Here is an 18,974-nt window from a genome sequence, read left to right as displayed (position 1 = left end):
ATAGGGACATGCTCTCTTGTTTCTAAGGATATAGATCAAGGTACTGTTCTCTGTGGTCATCGTTAGCACCCAGAGGGGCACTAACCATCACAGATTTGCAGTAATAATAATTATAAATAGTAATTGAACAAATCACCAACACTTGTTACTCTCTATATGTCTGACATGCGGCTAAGTGTTTTACATGGATTGGTTCATTTAATTCTCTTTTCAACATAGAGTTACTTTTATGAGTCCCCCACTTTACAGATGAGGAAATCGTAGAACAAGGAAGTTGGGCAACCTGCCCAGGGTACATGGGTAGCAAGTAATGGAGCCAGTCTTCTCCTCCAGAGTCCACTGCAGCATCACACCGCACAGCTTCCCAGTGCCACCTTTCCATGGTGACATGACCACTCTCCAGTCCATTGTCTTTGCCTCTTGTTCTTTGCAGTGCTATCAGACTCCCCGTGGACCAACATCTCCGGATCTTGCAAGGGCAGGTGCTTTGAACTTCAAGAGGCTGGACCTCCTGATTGTCGCTGTGACAACTTGTGTAAGAGCTATACCAGTTGCTGCCATGACTTTGATGAGCTCTGTTTGAAGACAGGTACGTAACTTAAGAGTCCTCTCTACCTTGAAGTAGATGGCTTAAAGACTGCCTGCTATTGTATGCATCCTGGAGTGGCCACCCTGCTTTGGTCTATCCAAATTGTGGATTTTAGTTTTGTTTGTTGAATGACTATTGGTTGTATGAAGAGCATACCCTATGTCAATGACCATTGTTTCCACACAAGGTCCAGTAGAAGAAGGTTCTTTGCAGCTGCAGTCATGATGTGCTGGTTTTGCAAATGTTTTTTGTTTTTGTTTTTGTTTCTTCACCTTCATCCTTTCTGTATCTTGCTGTCAATTCCCACATTCACTGCTAGGGCGTGTGGGCTAAAATTGTGTATGTTCTTTTTTATTATTTATTTATTTATTTATTTATTAAGAGAGAGCATCTCACTGTGTTGGTCAGGTTGGTCTTGAACTCCTGGCTTCAAGCAATCTTCCCGCCTGAGCCTCCCAAAGTGCTAGGATTATAGGAGTGAGCCACTGTGCCTGGCCTAATTGTGTACATTCTTAAAAAAAGATTTTTTTTTCTTGCTTATCCAGCTTCTAGCATTTGTTTTACTTCATCTTATTGTATAGTAACTGTTAGTGTGCCTGTCATTCCCTGCTGTCTGTGCAAACAGAAAATTGTTACGGAATTCTGTTTGGAGTCTCACGCTCTGGGTAGCTCTAAAATCTTCCTCCACACTTTTTGTGACTTTCTTTACATTTCTTTTATCCTGGAACAGTTATTAGGGTATACAGGCTTCTGTATGAATGCACATGAGTTGAGAAAAACACCTCTGGGGACTTCTGCCATCCCACCTACTCTGTTTTCAAAGCCCAATATTTCAGATAGGATTTTTGAGATATCTTGTAAGCTATCCACTATGCTTCTGGACAACACCATATTCAAATGATCTGAGAAAGACAACCATCAATCCTGTTCTTGACATCGCCAGAAGCAGTTTCCACAGTTTCCTTGGCAGGTTATTTCTTGTTTTTGGACTTTTATGCTTAGACAATTCTTTCAAAGACCTAACTCTTACTATCATTGCTGTTAGTTTGATCTTTCACATGTTATCATTAGAAACAGATATTACTGTGTTTTGCTTAAGTGGTAGCTCTTGATTTATATGAAGTCTAACATAAACTTCCTTACTAGTTCTGATTTGTTTTCCTCCTGCGACCCTGCAATAAGAACAGCTTCATTAGGCTGTTTTTTGCAGAATCCATTTTCCAACCATTTAACCACTTTTTTGGGGGTTGCTTTCCTTTGGAACTTCTCCCAGTTTCTTTTAGTTGTGGGTCTGCAAACTAAATTGCTGAGACTATTGTCAGCTGAATGTATAGATGGAACAGATGTTCCAGCAGAGTTTTTTTGGCTCTAAAACATTATTTCAAGCCAGCAATCTGTGTTTGCTTGGCACTAAGGAATTTACTGATGTTTTATGTTTCCTCCTTACCTTGAATATCTTGTCTGTGGCATGTCATATCAAACTACTGGATTCCTGGTCTTAGAATTCTTTGCAAAATGTAATGAATCCCTGACTCTAGCTTAGTTCTCTTTTGAATGTAGTTCATGCCTTTGTTCCTCAATTTATTAAGGATGGGATATAATAATATCTTATAGTCCGTTTCCCTGTGTACAAAGATAACATATCCTGTATGTGAAGGAATCAAATATCAAATAATAATAAAAGGACGAAGAGAAAAACAAAAGGTTCTGAGATTCTCCTTTGCTGAGGGAGCACTGCCTAGAAAAAATCACAATGTTTCAGTGAAACTTTGATAACTCTGTGTGTGTGTGTTTTCAGTAGGTATCTATGTGTATATGTGCACTTTTCCAACTGTGCGTATATATATGCATGTGTGCGAAAGTATCTGTATTAATAAATCTTTATACACATCATCTTTTTGAATGGCTACACAATATTCCATTGAACTGTTGCAACCTAATTCACTAAGTAATTAAATGAATATTTCCCTGAGTTTTGCTATTATGAATGATGTATCAATGAATATAATTTATGCGTATTCATACTTTTGCCTATTTTCCTTAAGATAAATTTTTGGAAGTGGGATTTTGGGGTCAAAGTATATATGCATTTTTTAAATTTAAATATACGTTACTAAATTATACTTCTGAAAGTTTGTGTTTCTACCAAAGGACACAAGGGCCTTTCATCTTCACTTCCTTTTCAGCATTGAATACTCTTATTTTTAAAAATATTTTTAAAATAATCTGGTAGGTGACCTCCTCCTTATTTTCCAATAAGGTTAAATATTTTTTATGTTTATTCCCATGTTTGCTTTGAAAATTACACAGATGACTGACTTGTCCTTTGTGTGTAGTTCACTTTAAACTCTGGATTTATTTTTTATTTCATTCATACATAAAGACAATAGTTCCTCAATAAACATAGCTTATTAATAATGATATTCTTTTATAAGTAATGTAGATGTGATTTTCTTATGGAATTAGGAGTGGAATACAAGTTTATTCGTGGATAGAATCACCTTGAATTGAAAAAACCCCACAATATCTATAGTCAAAGCAACCTTAGAAAATTGCTCATCATTGGGAAGAGCAGGTCATGGGAAAAGCAATTCTAAGCACTTAATCTCCTCGAGAAGAGATAGGAATGGAAACGGGATATTAAAAAATCAGAACGGCTGGGCATGGTGGCTCACGCCTGTAATCTCAGCATTTTGGGAGGCTGAGGGAGGCGGATCACTTGAGATCAGGAGTTCGAGATCAGCCTGGCCAGCATGATGAAACCCCATCCCTACTAAAAATACAAAAATTATCCAGATATGGCGGGAGGCGCCTGTAATCCCAGTTTCTTGGGAGGCTGAGTCAGGAGAATCACTTGAACCTGAAAGGTAGAGGTTGCAGTGAGCTGAGATTGCGCCACTGCACTCCAGCCTGGGCGACAGAGCTAGACTCTGTCTCAAAAAAACAACACAAAACAACAAAAAATACTAGAGAGCAGAATCAGGATGCAAAGGTAATTCTAAAAGAATAAAATTAAATAGTAGTTGCATGGTTTTCTGGCTAATGATTTACCAAAAGGGGCAGGGGTAGCACTTATGCCAAACAACTAATATCTCTCTTTTTTTTTTCTTTCGAGATGGAGTCTCCCCCTGTCGCCCGTGCTGGAGTGCAATGGCGTGATCTTGGCTCACTGCAACCTCTGCCTCTCGGGTTCAAGCGATTCTCCTGCCTCAGCCTCCTGACTAGCTGGGATTACAGGCATGCACCACCATGCCCGGCTAATTTTTTGTATCTTTAGTAGAGATGGGGTTTCACCATGTTGGCCAGGCTGGTCTCAAACTCCTGACCTCATGATCAGCCCGCCTCGGCCTCCCAAAGTGCTGGGATTACAGGCATGAGCCACTGAGCCCAGCCCATAATATCTCTTTATTAATGTATTCACCTAACAATAGTTTCTCTTGGTAGAATATTACTAAGAGGCAGGATTGCTTTCAAAATCATTCTTTTCCACTTATCACATATTTTAAGAGATAAAGACCTGAAGTGTTCATTTAGCTCAGTGACACCTTTCTTGACCATTCTACTTCCTGCAGTAGCACCTATTTCACCCTGTCTTTATCAATGCCACCTGTTACTTTCTTCACAACACTTGGCACAAGCTGAAATGATCTCGCTTATTGGTTTACTTGCCTAAGATCTGTCTTTTCCAATTGGAATGTAAGCTCCATGAAGACAGACCTAGTCTCTCCTGTTCTTTATGACATCCTGGCACCGAGAACACGGAAAACATGGTATAAGAGTCAATGAGTAAATGAATTAACTATGAAAGTTCTCAGTAGAGTAGTTCTGAATTTAAAGAGTTATATTTTATCTCCACGGTCATTTTCAACTTAATTTAATACGTATTGATTGTACACCTAGCATGTGCCAGGTGCAGTCTCCCAGGCTTACAGTCTGCCACTGGAAATAGAAGAGCGAAGAGAGATGTGTCACTTTTCCTGCCATGGTGCTTATACTCTAGCAGATGAAAAAGTCAAAAAACACAGCACTCCTTTTAAAATGGAAAGGTTATTTTTCTGAATGTAAGAATTAAGCAGTGAGCTCTCAATCAGGTACGCTCAGAGGGAAATCTGTAACCCATTTACTTGGCTTGTTGAAAGTAGGACCTCTGACCTGTCTTTGTAGGTAGGACCACACTGGGTCAGTGGTTAGAATCTTGAGCAAATATTGTAATGCCCCCTTTATATTCTTCACATCCTATTTAGGACTTTAACCTCCAGGTGCAGATTGAAACCATGTAGTTGTCCTGTTATTTGTGTTTGAATCACGCTGATTAACGCTAAGCACAGCTACTTTAGGCTAGGCGCTGTGGCTCATGCCTGTAATCCCAGCACATTGGGAGGCCAAGGCAGGAGGATCATCTGAGGTCAGGAGTTTGAGACCAGCCTGGCCAACATGGTGAAACCCTGTCTCTACTAAAAATACAAGAATTAGCCAGGTGTGGTGGCATATGTTGGTAATCCCAGCTACTCAGGAGGCTGAGGCGGGATAATTGCTTGAACCAGGGAGGCGGAGGTTATGATGAGCCGAGATTGCGCCACGGCACTCCAGACTGGGCAAGAGAGCAAGACTCTGTCAAAAATAAATAAATAAATAAATAAGTAAAATAAAAATAAAGCTAAGCACACCCACTTCAGAAAGTAAAAGAGCCAAGCTATAGAGGCTGTCCCTACAACAATAGATAGCCCTATCATAAACCTTTGATGCCATAAATTTGTTGGGTCCTTTAGGACAATTCGAGAATGGTAGGGATACTTGCTTGCCTTTCAGGGCCCCATTTTTCCAAAGGAACCCAATTGCATTTTGATGTTGTTCTCTGATTTGAAAACTTAGAAATTCAAGTTATCTGTAAGTTCTCCAAATGTCCTCTGGGCCTCAAGCCAACTCAAATTTCACAAGCAGAGTAAATGATGTGAGATTTTAGCTCTCTTCATTGGAAATCCTGTAAGCAATTGTAGCTTCTTTCATTTGGTTAGTGTGCAGCAGTGAAAATGTTTTATTGGGATGATTTTAGCCCGTGGCTGGGAGTGTACTAAGGACAGATGTGGAGAAGTCAGAAATGAAGAAAATGCCTGTCACTGCTCGGAGGACTGCTTGGCCAGGGGAGACTGCTGTACCAATTACCACGTGGTTTGCAAAGGTACGTGTTTCTTTGGATTGGCCTGAGCTTTAAAAGAATAAACACTGGAGGTGCTCCAGGAGATCCTGGATGCTAGGAATAGACCACATTGGGTATGAGTTTGGGAGGAAGGAATGAATTGTCCTTTTTAATTTCTCATGCTTCTTCATTAGTTTTGCTACTCTGCATTTCACTGATCTAAAGTAACAAGGGAAGAAACCAGAATTTCTTAATTAGACAGAACCATAATAATGAAGAGATTTCTAAATTTCCTGTCTTGGTTTTCGGTCAAATTTTCTAGAAGCAGAGCCTGAGACAGGAATTTGGTACATGCAGTTTATTGAGGAAATGGATATGTTACACGAAAACCATGTTGGAGGAAAGGGAAGCAGGATAGGGAAGTAGGAGTGTGGAGAGACAAGTGAGGACATGCTCTCAGTTAGCCTCGCCTCCCTGTATTGCTTGCTCTGAAAAGTAAATCCAAGTCACTACTCTTGAGGCAAGGAGCCAGGGCTTTTTTATCCACTGGATGTACGCTGTTCACCAAGGCATTGGCAACTGCCCAGGGATGGGGGTACTTGCTGGTAAAGGGGATGAGGGGGCCAGCATTTCCTGTTACACCCCAAAGCCATACATGCATGAGTGTTTTCTTTGTCTGGTTGATTGTGGAATATGATGCTTTTATTCCAATAGTTAACAATAGTCAATGGACTACAGAAAATATAAAAGGTGCACTCACTCTCTTTAATGGGTTTAAGTTGCCATGCAACCCACTTATAGAAGTTGATGGGAAGATCCAAGAATCTTTATCTATTGTTTGTAAGTCACTTTTTAAATTTCGAAGTCAAGTCCTTTTCATTATCTCTGATGTGGAACATTTAAGAAGTTCATTAAAAGATTTCAGGAAAAAAATCAAGTCAGTTCTGCAATATGTAAGGTGTTTAGTTGTGGCAAGAGGGTGTTATATTAATATATTTGAAGAATTTCCCCATACCCAAACAATTATTGTATTGTTAATTTCCCCTACTCAATAATTATGCTTTTATTTTGAAGCATAAAATTGGTTGAGAATTTATTTCCCTTTCCTTTTGAATTTTCCTGTGTAGTAAGTGTACCAGGAAGCCACAAAGGCTGTTAGAAATAAATTTTTTTTTTAAAAAGAAGCCCTTGGTATCATTGATCATTGAATCATTAAGCATTGGCTTTTACTGGTTTAAAATTCTAGTTTCAGTACTTTTGTGAGGCCCGCATGTGTGCTCTGGGTTATTATACGTGTAGTAAATCTTTATTTTAAGGAATATAGTAGTTACCCCATTGTCCAGTAGTTAGAGTCTTATTGACCAGAGAAGATTTCCAGTTCTCTTTACATGGGAGCAATTTCTTCAATGTGTTGGTTACAAATTTTACTTCTGTTCAGGACATGTAACTTTTGATTGTCTTAAAATAATTTAAGGCATATTCTTTTTGATAATTTTTATTTTCTTCAAAGGAAAGCTTATTTTTTTATCTGAGGCCTTTTCTGTTCTCCATTCTCGATATTATGCTCTTAGATCTTGGTGGAAGATAAAAAGTGAAATTTAGCATTTTTTTCTTTCTAAATTCAAGGGCTGTATGGAGATTTATTGGCAAATAATCTTTCTATTGTAATCTTCCACTTATTATCTCTGTAGATTCTAAGCCTTTTTTTTTTTTAGCATCTAAAGGGAAGTTTTGCCATGCTTTCTATGGCTTTGAGATCTCCAGCAGTGGAGAAAAGAATGTTCCATCTAATGACCAAACAGTTTATTTCTGGAGGGATACAAACATGAAATTTTGTTCACTGACGCCACTGGTTTTTTTAATCTACAAACCATTTAGACTCGAAAGGCTCAAATAAACACCTCACCACTTGTGGTTATTAAATCTTAGCTTTCCCATCATGTATGGGTGTACTTTATAAGCCAAACCAGACACTAGATTTTTTTTTCAGAATTTTTTTTTTTTTTTTTGGTGATATCCCATAAAGAAAGTATCAAATAGGACACAGATCCTGGAATTGTGAGCTTCAAGGCATGGCATTTGTAATTAGATTCAACAATACATTTACCCATTTTTCCTTATAGGAGAGTCCCATTGGGTTGATGATGACTGTGAGGAAATAAAGGCCCCAGAATGCCCTGCAGGGTGAGTGTATTTTATGACTATTTTGAAGTTTGATGTATTAGCTGATAAACTCTCACAGGAAATGAAAAGAGAAGTATTTAGAAACAATGTGGAACTGAAATCCTCTTGTACAGGCAAACTTATGAGTACTTAGGAGTAATTCGTGTGTCGAAAGGTCGAAGGTATGTCTTGAAATGGTGATAGTTTTCTTCCCCCCAGTTTTCTCCAATCACCTCTGCACATATTGGGGTCTGAACATCCCCTATATTCCATCTCAGCTGAAGATTTTACAAAGTGCATCTGAATGTTTTGGCTAAGACTTTTTTTCAGTATTGTTTTTTCTGGAGTTCTTGTTTTGCCTATTTTGCGGGGAGTGGGGAATGAAAGAGGAAGCCTAGAGAACCTTTAAAACTATGTTATCCAATAAGTAATTATTACTTATTGATTACACACCTGTAATCCCAGCACTTTGGGAGGCTGAGGCGGGCATATCATTTGAGGTCAGGAGTTTGAGACCAGCCTGGCCAGCATGGTGACACCCCGCCTCTACTAAAAAAAAATACAAAAAAATTAGCCAACACTTGTAATCCCAGCTACTTGGGAGGCAGAGGCATGAGAATCGCTTGAACCCAGGAGACAGAGGTTGCAGTGAGCCCAGATTGTGCCACTGGACTCCAGCCTGGATGAAAGAGACCCCCTCTAAAAAAAAAAAAAAAAAAAAAAAAAAGGCATCCAAGGCAGTGGGACATCTGGCTTCTGAATGGGAACCTTTAGAGCACCAGCGACCAAAGAGAGAATTAAATATGGGTGACGTTGAAAAAGGCAAGAGCATTTTTGTTCAGAAGCGTGCCCAGTTCCACACTGTTGAAAAGGGAGGCAAACACATGGCTGGGTCAAATCTCCATGGTCTCTTTGCGGGGAAGACAGATCAGGCCATTGGATTCTCTCATACAGAGGCCCATAAGAACAAAAGCATCACCTGGGGAGAGGATACACTCAATGGAGTATTTGGAGAATCCCAAGAAGCACATCCCCGGAACAAAAATGATCTTCGCAGACATGAAGAACAAGAACAGAAAGGGCAGCCTTGATAGCTAATCTCAAAAAAAGCTACCAATGAATAATAACAGGTCACTGTGTTATTTGTTACAAAACAGAAATATTTCATGACTGTTTCATTTGTACCATAACTTAACAGATCTCATACACAAGAATTCAGATAATGAATGACTGACAGAATGTTTTTGTTGGGCAGTCTTGATTTAACTACGACTGGCTTGTGGTTAAATGGTTAAATGAATATGTTCGGTTTTTTTATTTGATTTTATTTTTTTGAGATGGAGTTTCGCTCTTGTCACCCAGGCTGAAGTGCGATGGTGCGATCTCAGCTCACTGCAACATCCGTCTCCCCTGTTCAAGTGATTCTCCTGCCTCAGCATCCCAAGTAGCTGGGATTACAGGTGCCCGCCACCACGCCCAGCTAATTTTTGTATTTGTAGTAGAGACGGGGTTTTACTGTGTTGACTAGGCTGGTCTCAAACTCCTGACCTCAGGTGATCAGCCCGCCTCGGACTCCCAAAGTACTGGGATTATAAGTGTAAGCCACCACTCCCGGCTGAAATTTTTTCTTGGAAATTATTGCTCCCATTATTGAGAATCACTGGGCGTAATGGCAACTCTGTGGCAATGTTTCTAAAAGCTTAATGTGTTACTGTTTAAGGTTTGTTCGCCCTCCATTAATCATCTTCTCCGTGGATGGCTTCCGCGCATCATACATGAAGAAAGGCAGCAAAGTCATGCCTAATATTGAAAAACTAAGTAAGTAATTTCCATACTCTGTGTTCTTATCTGTAATCCAGGATCTCCACAGTAACCAGTGGGCTGTGGGCTTTGAGATCTATGGGCACGTAGTTTTAAATGTGTTTTATTATTTGAAATACAGAAGTGAAGGTAACACGTGTCTGAGTGTTTACAAAATGGATTTTCTATAAGCAATTCCTGTTGATTCTCTTGTTCTAATATTTGCAATTATCTTTCCAGGGTCGTGTGGCACACATTCTCCCTACATGAGGCCGGTGTACCCAACTAAAACCTTTCCTAACTTATATACTTTGGCCACTGTAAGTATTTTTTCAAATGATACACATTCAAAGGGCTGATTTCATCCTGGAATGACTTTAAAGGGGAGACTTTACTTTTAGAACGTGTTCCTTAGTGCTCAAGAAAATCTTTCTGTTTTCCATCTTATCTGGGTCATTTGTTCACAGCAAATGCCTTTTACAACTTTGTGGGTGATTGAACTTCATTCCAACTTTAAAGCTGAAACCTTTTCTCAGGTGCAGTTCTGTTTGAACACATACATCAAACTTCTCTCAAATACCAGAGGGTCTATTGTTTATTTTCTGAATTTGCAAATAAAAATATTGACTTCAGGGCTATGTTTTAATTTTCAGGTACTTCAAATTCTACCACTCTTTCTTCTTTAAAACATAATTTATTTATTTATTTTTTTATTGATTTGGGGAGCAATAGAATTTAGAAAGAAAGAAAAGTGTATTTAGAAATAGAAGCTTCTTTGGAGGCACATGTATACATTCCAAACTAAAGGTTAATTTATTGTAATAAAAATTATTGTCATCTTCTTAAATTACAGTAGTAAAAAACCCCAATATTAAATTTCTTATAATCATATTAAGTTTCTCAGATGGCTTATAATTTGTCCCATAGATATTATTCATGTTTGCTCAAACAGATACACAGTGAAGGTTATATATGTCTTAAATAATTTTGGAAATTAAGTATTGCTATAAAACCTTCTATGCTAAGAAAATTTATACTAGAACTAATGTATGTCGATTATTGTATTGTTATTTTAACAATAAATTTACTTTTACAAAAAGGGGCTATATCCAGAATCACATGGAATTGTTGGCAATTCAATGTATGATCCTGTATTTGATGCCACTTTTCATCTGCGAGGGCGAGAGAAATTTAATCATAGATGGTGGGGAGGTCAGCCGGTAAGTTTTGCATTTATTGTGTGTTCAGGTGTTGAGACATTTCATCCCCAAATTTGTTAGATGTGGAAAAAATGCATATAATTTCCTCATACTTGGCAATGTTTCTGTCTTTTGATACTTTTAATATACATACAAACATGAAATATGTGTATATATGCATTATATATGTATATATGTATCTGATATATGCATATATATTATGTATATATGTATGTATACATACGTATGTGCACATAGAATATACATGTATGTATAAATATATGTATGTGTCTCTGTGTGTATATATGCATGCATGTTTGTGAGGCTATGATTATAAAAGTGAGATGAAGAGTGTCTTCCCTAGGATTATGGTGATGACAATGGTGACGAGGTGAATTTCAGAACCATTTTGACAAAGAAATAGTCAGATCTCGTTGATTTCCCAGATTTAGGGGTATAATAAAAAACAGAAGTGTATGACTGTGACTTCCCCAATATGTTAGCCCTGATGCTATAATAACAGAAACGGGGAAACTTGCTGAAAAAAAGGGAACTCACTGAAATCCACAGTAAATTCATGAATTTTTTTATTTAATCTATTTTTTAAAAATCATGGAAGTTAAATATAAAAAGCAGAATTCTACCTTGATACTGAAATAGCAAATTAATACTTTGAAAAGAAATCACCCTGTTTACTTCAGATCAAATGACTGGGCAGAAAATAAAAAGGTTGTAGGTGGCATTCTACCTAATGTTTTTCCTGTGACTGTGTGTATGGTTATGCAACTTGCTTTGGTCAGACATGAGCAAAGCAGCATAAAGCCACAGTTGTTGAATGTGCAGAGCTGGGCTGAAGTGTACAAGCTTCTGGCCAGAAGTATCAGAATTACCTAGGAACATATCCCAGGGCACACAGGCAATCAGAAACATGTAGAAGTAAGATGGTAAGTGGTTCCATCTCATGCCAATTCTGATTGGGGACAGTGGCTTCCTGGAGCACTGGTTAGAGAAGAGGGCTGGGAGAACTTTGTGCACTCAACCGTGGCATGAGTGGTGGGCAGTGTCTGCACACATCCATGTATCCACTATGCCTCAATGAGCTTGTACCTGGAAATGTTTGCTGCAATTTATGGACAAAATAAGGACTATAAATAGAAATTTTTTCTTAAGGTATCTCACTTTAAGAAAAGGTCATTTGTGATCAAAATATTTATATTGCATAATAGGTAAATCAGTATGCAAGGATAAATATGAGCTTTTTATTAAAAAAATAAACACCGGAAGACTTCTTGCACATCTGCAGAAAAGTTTCCTCATAATAGATGTTCTGATTCTGCTGTCTTTATTCAGGCTGGACTCCCAGAAGTCCATAATGGCCTAGGGTGTGATCATAGTGAAATCGGTTGACAGGGTGGATTTTTTCAAAGTTTATGATAGGGGAATATTTTATGAGTAAACAAAATGATTGAAATTAGAGCTCCATTAAGCTTTCACTAGTGAGTCTTTTATATTAATTTGATCATGGAAGCAAACTTACCTGAAGAACCTTAAAGGATTAGAGATAAATAGTAATTTTATCAAATTGGATCACCTTACACCAAGTGTTGACATAAGGTTTGCTTTGGGTTAGGATGACTCAGAAGAAGATGAGGCCACATATTCATTAACTTCTGTAAAAGCGGAGCAGAGGAAATGCTGTTAACCTCCCCAATGAAGTGAAGTCTCTGTTTCAACTCTGTTTACCCGTTTCCTCACTAACTCCCAAAGTTGACGCATCTGACCAAGTTTAGTACTCTCCTCATGCTGACCAAGATTTGTGGTGAAACTGACTAGTGTTTCTGTCATCTTGGGCAAGATGGCCACCGTAAGAATTCCTAGGAGGAGCTGGGCACGGTGGCTCAGCACTTTGGGAGGCTGAGGCGGGTGGATCACGGGGTCAGGAGTTTGAGACCAGCCTGGCCAACGTAGTGAAACTCCATCTCTACTAAAAATACAAAAAATTAGCCAGGTGTGGTGGTGGGCGCCTGTAATCCTAGCTACTCAGGAGGCTGAGGCAGGAAAATTGCTTGAACCAGGAGGTGGAGGTTGCAGTGAGTTGAGATCGCACCATTGCACTCCAGCCTGGGTGACAGTGCGAGACTCCACCTCAAAAAAAAAAAAAAGAATTCCCAGGAGCATAGTAACTACAATTTAAAAACACATTTTATTGAAATTTGGCATATTGGAAAAACATATAGACAAAGTATTGTTTTATTCTATTATACAGTAGGGTGTTCTATTATACAGTAGAGTGACTATAGCAAATAACAATGTAGTGTATTTAAGATAGAAAATTTTAAATGTTGTCACCAAAAAGAAATGATAAATGTTTAAAGTTATGGATATGGTAATTACCGTGATTTGATCATTACACAATGTACACATGCATTGAAACATCACACTGTATCCCATAAATATGCACAATTATTATATCTCAGTTATAAATAAAAAGTAATTAATTAAAAAGAAACTTTAGTCAAAGTATAAGAATATAAGCAACTAAAAGTACTATAAGAAAAAAATTAATGAATATTCTACAAGCATTTATACCATCCTCTCAGAGGCTTCCACATTTTAAAATCACCAGTGAAAAAATATTTACAAAAGTCTTATAAATTTTTATACATTTATAAGAGAAAATATTTATACAAATCTTAGACAGATAATTAAATTAAACTCAATTTATTTTTACTGAGGGACTAAACCATGCAAGACATTTAGCCAAATGGCATAGGGGTCAGATTTCATGGTGAATAAAAGCCACTTCTTGTCCTAGCATAAACTCCAGTAGATGGGATGAGTCAATTGTACAATGGCCATTTGAAAATTTGAATCTAACTAGGCGTCTTCCAAAAATAATTTAATTTAGTCTTTTATAATTTAATTTAATCTTTTTTTTTCAGCCTTGATATAGCCAATTAAACAAAGTCTAATCTGCTTTTAATTTGCTAATACTCAGCATGCACTGCTAGAAGCAGTCATTTGCTGTAGGACCCTACATTTCTCATATGTAGTTTAATGGAGTTTCTTAAGTGGGTTGGTTTCTTTGGAAATTCTCTCTGCTACCGTCCTGCAATTTCTAATACAAAGATACTTCCATGGGATTGTTCCCTGTTCAGTTTAAATCTGGATTCTCAGCAATGGGAGGAATGAATGGGATTCCTAGGAGTTGACTAAATGTGGAGATTTGAGAAACAAGTCTAATACCCCATCATGATCCAAGTCCTCTGAAGTCAGCATTTCTGGAGTAAGGTGTTTCTAAGAGGAGCAGATTATTATTTTTAAAAAATTTATTATTATTGTTTTTAATGAGACAAGGTCTCAGTATAGTCACTCAGGCTGGAGTGCAGTGGCATGATTTTGGCTCACTGCAGTCTCAGCTCAAGCAACCCTCCCACCTCAGTCTCCTGAGCAGGTGGGACTATAGGCACACACTACCATGCCTGGCTAATTTTTGTATCTTTTGTAGAGACAACATTTCGCCTTGTTGCCCAGGATTGTCTCCAACTTCTGAGCTCAAGCGAGCTGCCTGCCTCAGCCTCCCAAAGTCTTGGGATTACAGGTGTGATCCCAACTGCAACTGTCCAGCAGATGCGTTCTTATCACTTAAGTTGCTTGACGTAGAATTGCTCTCTGCCAGTATTGGTGACACAATGAGTTGGAACAGAAACCATTTTATTGAATGACTGCAGTGTAAAAATGCAAGAAATGTGTGTTTAAGACAGAGACAGCAAGGAGAAGAAGAATGACACAGAATAGGGGTGACTTTCCAGGCCAAAAGGGATTGACTTGATGGAAAGTACAAGTCATTGCTAACCTCTTTTTATCTGTTTTATTGTCCTGATAAAGGGACAATATTTCTTTTCAGGAACATTTAACCTATTCTTTATTCTGTTGTTTCTTTTCCATATACTACCGTAGACCTGCAGTTTTTTCTCTTGGTGCTGTATCCAAATGTACCTAGTTAGGGCAAGCTCTGCTTACCTGGAGCCTTTGCTTACCAGCCTCTTATTTTTCTTCCAAATTTCAGCTGAAGTGTCTGTCCCCAGGAGGCCTTCCTTCCCCCAGCATTTCCAGCTCTGGCTAAGCAAAGTGACTGTCCTTTGGGCTTTTATATTTTTTTCTATCATAAATTTGACAACCTCTTTTTATTTTTATTTTTTTGAGACAGAGTTTTGCTCTGTCGCCCAGGCTGGAGGGCAGTGGCACAGTCTCGGCTCACAGCAACCTCCGCCTCCCGGGTTCAAGTGATTCTCGTACCTCTACCTCCTGAGTAGCTGGGATTACAGGCGCGTGCCACCATGCCTAGATAAATTTTTTTTTGTATTTTTAGTAGAGATGGAGTTTCACTATGTCAACCAGGCTCTTGAACTCCTGACCTCAAGTGATCTGCCTGCCTTGGCCTCCCAAAGTGCTGGGATTACAAGTGTGAGCCACCGTGCCCAGCCTGACCACCTCCTGTTGAAGTTGGTTATTCACAGGTCTGCTTTACATTGTGGGTCCCATGCAGGTAGGGACTTGGTGTATTTCTGTTTTGAAGACCCAATCTAGAGCCTGGCTCCGCTATTGTGTTTTGGATGGAACTGTTCTTTGCTTCCTTCGGGGGCATGTTTGGCCTGTGCTTCCCCTAGGGTAGGTGGCCTTAAGGACAGCACTCCATCTCAGCCTGGGCAGCTCCTGGCCACTTGCCAACAGCTTCCTCACTCACCTCCTTCTGGCTCTAATCACATGGAAACCAGCTGCATTGGGCCGCAGTCTCTTCTGCTGCCTCCCCCAACCCTCACATCCTTAATTTGTTCTGATTCTCAGCGATTGATCTGCTGAAGCAAGTGCCCCACCCTGGTCTCCTAGAATTCTGTTTATCCTAGCTCAATGCTTTTGAATGCAAAGGAATTATTTCCCTTCAGGAACTGCTAGAAAGACGACACTAGTAGTTTACGTTTTTTGAAAAAATGTTTTTGGCTAATATTTTTCTTTTTCCAAACTTCTCCTTTTCTCCCAAAGCTACATGCTGAATTTGAGAAAGTGTTGAATTTCATTTTTAACCCACTTGGTTCCTGTGGAGGAAGCCTTTTTGATTCCTAATAAATAGCATATCACAAGATACAATATCATTCCCATTTGTCCCCTTTTCACAAAGCAGCATCTAGGACACAAATGTTGAAAGCTGGGCCTCCAGATAAAGGAAAGCAATGCAGGGAGTTTTGGGATTAGAGGGAGAAAGCCCAAACCCAGTGTTTTCTTAAGCTTATTTTTTTAGCTGTGTGATTTTTATTTATTTATTTATTTATTTATTTATTTATTTATTTATTTAAAGACAGAATCTCACTCTCTTATCCAGGCTGGAGTGCAGTGGTGCGATCTCAGCTCACTACAACCTCTGCCTCCCAGGTTTAAGCGATTCTCCTGCCTCAGCCTCCTGACTAGCTGGGATTACAGGTGCCCATCATAACGCCTGGCTGATTTTTGTATCTTTAGTAGAGACGGGTTTCACCATGTTGGCCAGGCTGGTCTCGAACTCCTGACCTCAGGTAATCCACCCTCCCTCGGCCTCCCAAAGTGCTGGGATTATAGGCGTGAGCCACCGCACCTGGCCTGGTTTTTTTTTTTAAACCACCCTCTGAAGAAATTTATATTGCATTCAAATTCAGAGAAATTTTAACACTTATATCTCTAAATTGACAAGGAACCGGGAAGCTTCTCTCTCTCTCTCTCTTTTTTATAACTTTATTGGCTTGTATTCACTTTTCTTCTTCTGGACAAATATTTTAGTGCCTTTTTTTTCCCTCTTGGGAAAATATGCTTTTCATTTTGAGTATTTTATCTTTTTTGTTCAGTTTTTATACCTTTCTGATCATGCTCTCAATTTTCTTTTTGAAAATGTGGTCAACCTGACTTTTACCAAGAAACAGGCAGAATTTTTCTGCTTTTTGATTTTTTTAGAAGAAATACAAATTTTACCTTTAAATTGCCTCCATCGTTTACACTGTATGCTTCTAAGAACACTGTTTTTTAAAACTGTTTTTTTTCTGATTACAAATAAGTTGATTGTCACTGTAAAATTGTTGGAAAGTATAGAAAAATATAAAGAACAAATGATCTTAATTTTGCCATCATAATAATTTTAACATACCCTGTCATTTTCACTCTGTGTGCTCCTTCCTTTTGACACTGCAAAGATCTCTTCCAGTGATCTTTTTTCCCTAAGGATTACTGAGTTAAATTAACTCTCAGAACTTCCTGTTGCCCTGATAATGCCAACGTCAGCATGTATTCTACAGTATAATTTTTGAAAGTGCAGGGTCATTATTTGACAAATTTGTATTAACAATTTGTTTTCCTTTAGGAAACTCCATATTAATCTTAAATTTCATAGATGCCAAATATTGCCTAGTATAATCTCCTTGGAAATAGCAAGGCAGTACATCTAGGAAGTTGTTTGGATATTGAATATGCTAAGATTGTATATGTGCAATTAAAATAAGTATGAAAATAGGTTCCTTAATATAAGGAAATGACCTCTTTGGGAACTGGCATGGTTTTATTTATTTTTTATTTTTTATTTTTATTTTATTTTATTTTATTTTTTTGAGATGGAGTCTCGCTCTGTCGCCCAGGCTGGAGTGCAGTGGCGTGATCTCGGCTCACTGCAAGCTCCACCTCCTGGGTTAATGCCATTCTCCTGCCTCAGCCTCCCAAGTAGCTGGGACTACAGGCGCCTGCCACCACGCCCAGCTAATTTTTTGTATTTTTTAGTAGAAACGGGGTTTCACCGTGTTAGCCAGGATGGTCTCGATCTCCTGACCTCGTGATCTGCCTGCCTTGGCCTCCCAAAGTGCTGGGATTACAGGCGTGAGCCACCACACCCAGCAGGAACTGGCATGGTTTTATAGTGTGTCCAGCACTTCACTTGAGCTCATCTTCTTGCTGGTGGAGGTGCTGGAACAAGAATGAATGAAAGTCCAGGACACATTCTTAACCCTGGTTGGGCTGGGGTTCCTGGAGGATGCCAGAATTTGTCTTTAAAGCAGAAAGAGCTTTGGACTAAATGGAGTGAAGGGCTCTCAGAGCAATCTGAGATTCTTACGTCTGCAAACATCCCAGGGAACCAAAAGTCTGGCCAAGAAGGTCTGGTCCCTCAGAGCCGTGTGAATAGGATGAGGCCCCTACCTCTCCCAGGCTGATGAAATTCACCAGCAGCTCAGAACCCACAGACTGGAGTGCTCTGTACGTTCTCCTGCCCCATCCCTCATCTGCCAGCTACAGTAGCTGTGAGTTTGGGGCTGAGGATTTTTAGAGGCTCCAAGGGGTCTGGAACCCTTTTCAAGCTTTCCCAGGGGAGGTATACCAGATGATTTTGAAACAATGGTTAAGCTCCTGGATGTTCTCCACCTCCCAGTTACCTATTTCCTCAAAAAAATAAGTTGTCACTCTTTAACGATACTCTCAAAGCCTGGTGACAATGAAACTAGAAAAGGGGCTGGCTACAATTCCCAGATCATTTTTGTTTTGGTCTTAGGCAAACCACAGTTCTCTCTGGTATTTGCTTCCATTCTTTTTCTTTAAGTGAGGGGGTTTCTTCTCATAGACTTCTGTTCAGTGGGACACTTGGCATCTTAGGCTGTTTTTAATATTACTAGAATAACTGGATTATTTATTTCCATTATTGCATAACAATAAATACGTAAATTTATCGAGTGTTTGCCAGATGTTAAGACACTGGTTTAAAGACTTTAAATGTATTAACTCATTAAAGCTTAGAATAATCCTATGTGCTAGATAATATTATTTACATTGTAAAGGAAACAGAAACACAAAGATATTAAGTCACTTGCCGGAGGACTACATGGCTGGTAAGTGACAGAAACAAGGCTTAAAATCCAAACTGTCTGGTTGCAGAGCCTGGGTTCTAAACTCCTATATCTTATGCCTCCTCAATAGTACATGGTATAAAGAATATTTTAAAAACCTTAATGAAATGCTTGGTTCACTTAACTTATTCTAGGAACTTTCCTCTAAAATAACATTTACCAAAAGGCTAGGTAAA

At 38.8% G+C, this 18,974-nt stretch overlaps 1 protein-coding gene across 12 annotated transcripts in view; it reads left to right on the top strand.

Moving 5' to 3' along the window:
* ENPP2 (ectonucleotide pyrophosphatase/phosphodiesterase 2) overlaps positions 1–18,974 on the top strand; it is a 116,703-nt gene that overhangs the window by 46,379 nt on the left and 51,350 nt on the right. For all 12 annotated transcript variants that reach the window (XM_055287126.2, XM_063643524.1, XM_063643527.1 and 9 more), the window contains 6 exons: positions 434–589; positions 5,643–5,768; positions 7,850–7,910; positions 9,610–9,707; positions 9,930–10,009; positions 10,790–10,909. In XM_055287126.2, coding sequence (XP_055143101.1) covers positions 434–589; positions 5,643–5,768; positions 7,850–7,910; positions 9,610–9,707; positions 9,930–10,009; positions 10,790–10,909 — 641 coding nt within the window. The remainder of the gene's footprint in view (positions 1–433; positions 590–5,642; positions 5,769–7,849; positions 7,911–9,609; positions 9,708–9,929; positions 10,010–10,789; positions 10,910–18,974) is intronic.

The sequence above is a fragment of the Symphalangus syndactylus genome, chromosome 7 (genome assembly GCF_028878055.3).
Source record: "Symphalangus syndactylus isolate Jambi chromosome 7, NHGRI_mSymSyn1-v2.1_pri, whole genome shotgun sequence".
Lineage (NCBI taxonomy): Eukaryota > Metazoa > Chordata > Mammalia > Primates > Hylobatidae > Symphalangus > Symphalangus syndactylus.
Note: the sequence above shows the minus strand (reverse complement) of the source record. Positions and strands in the feature narration are given on the sequence as shown.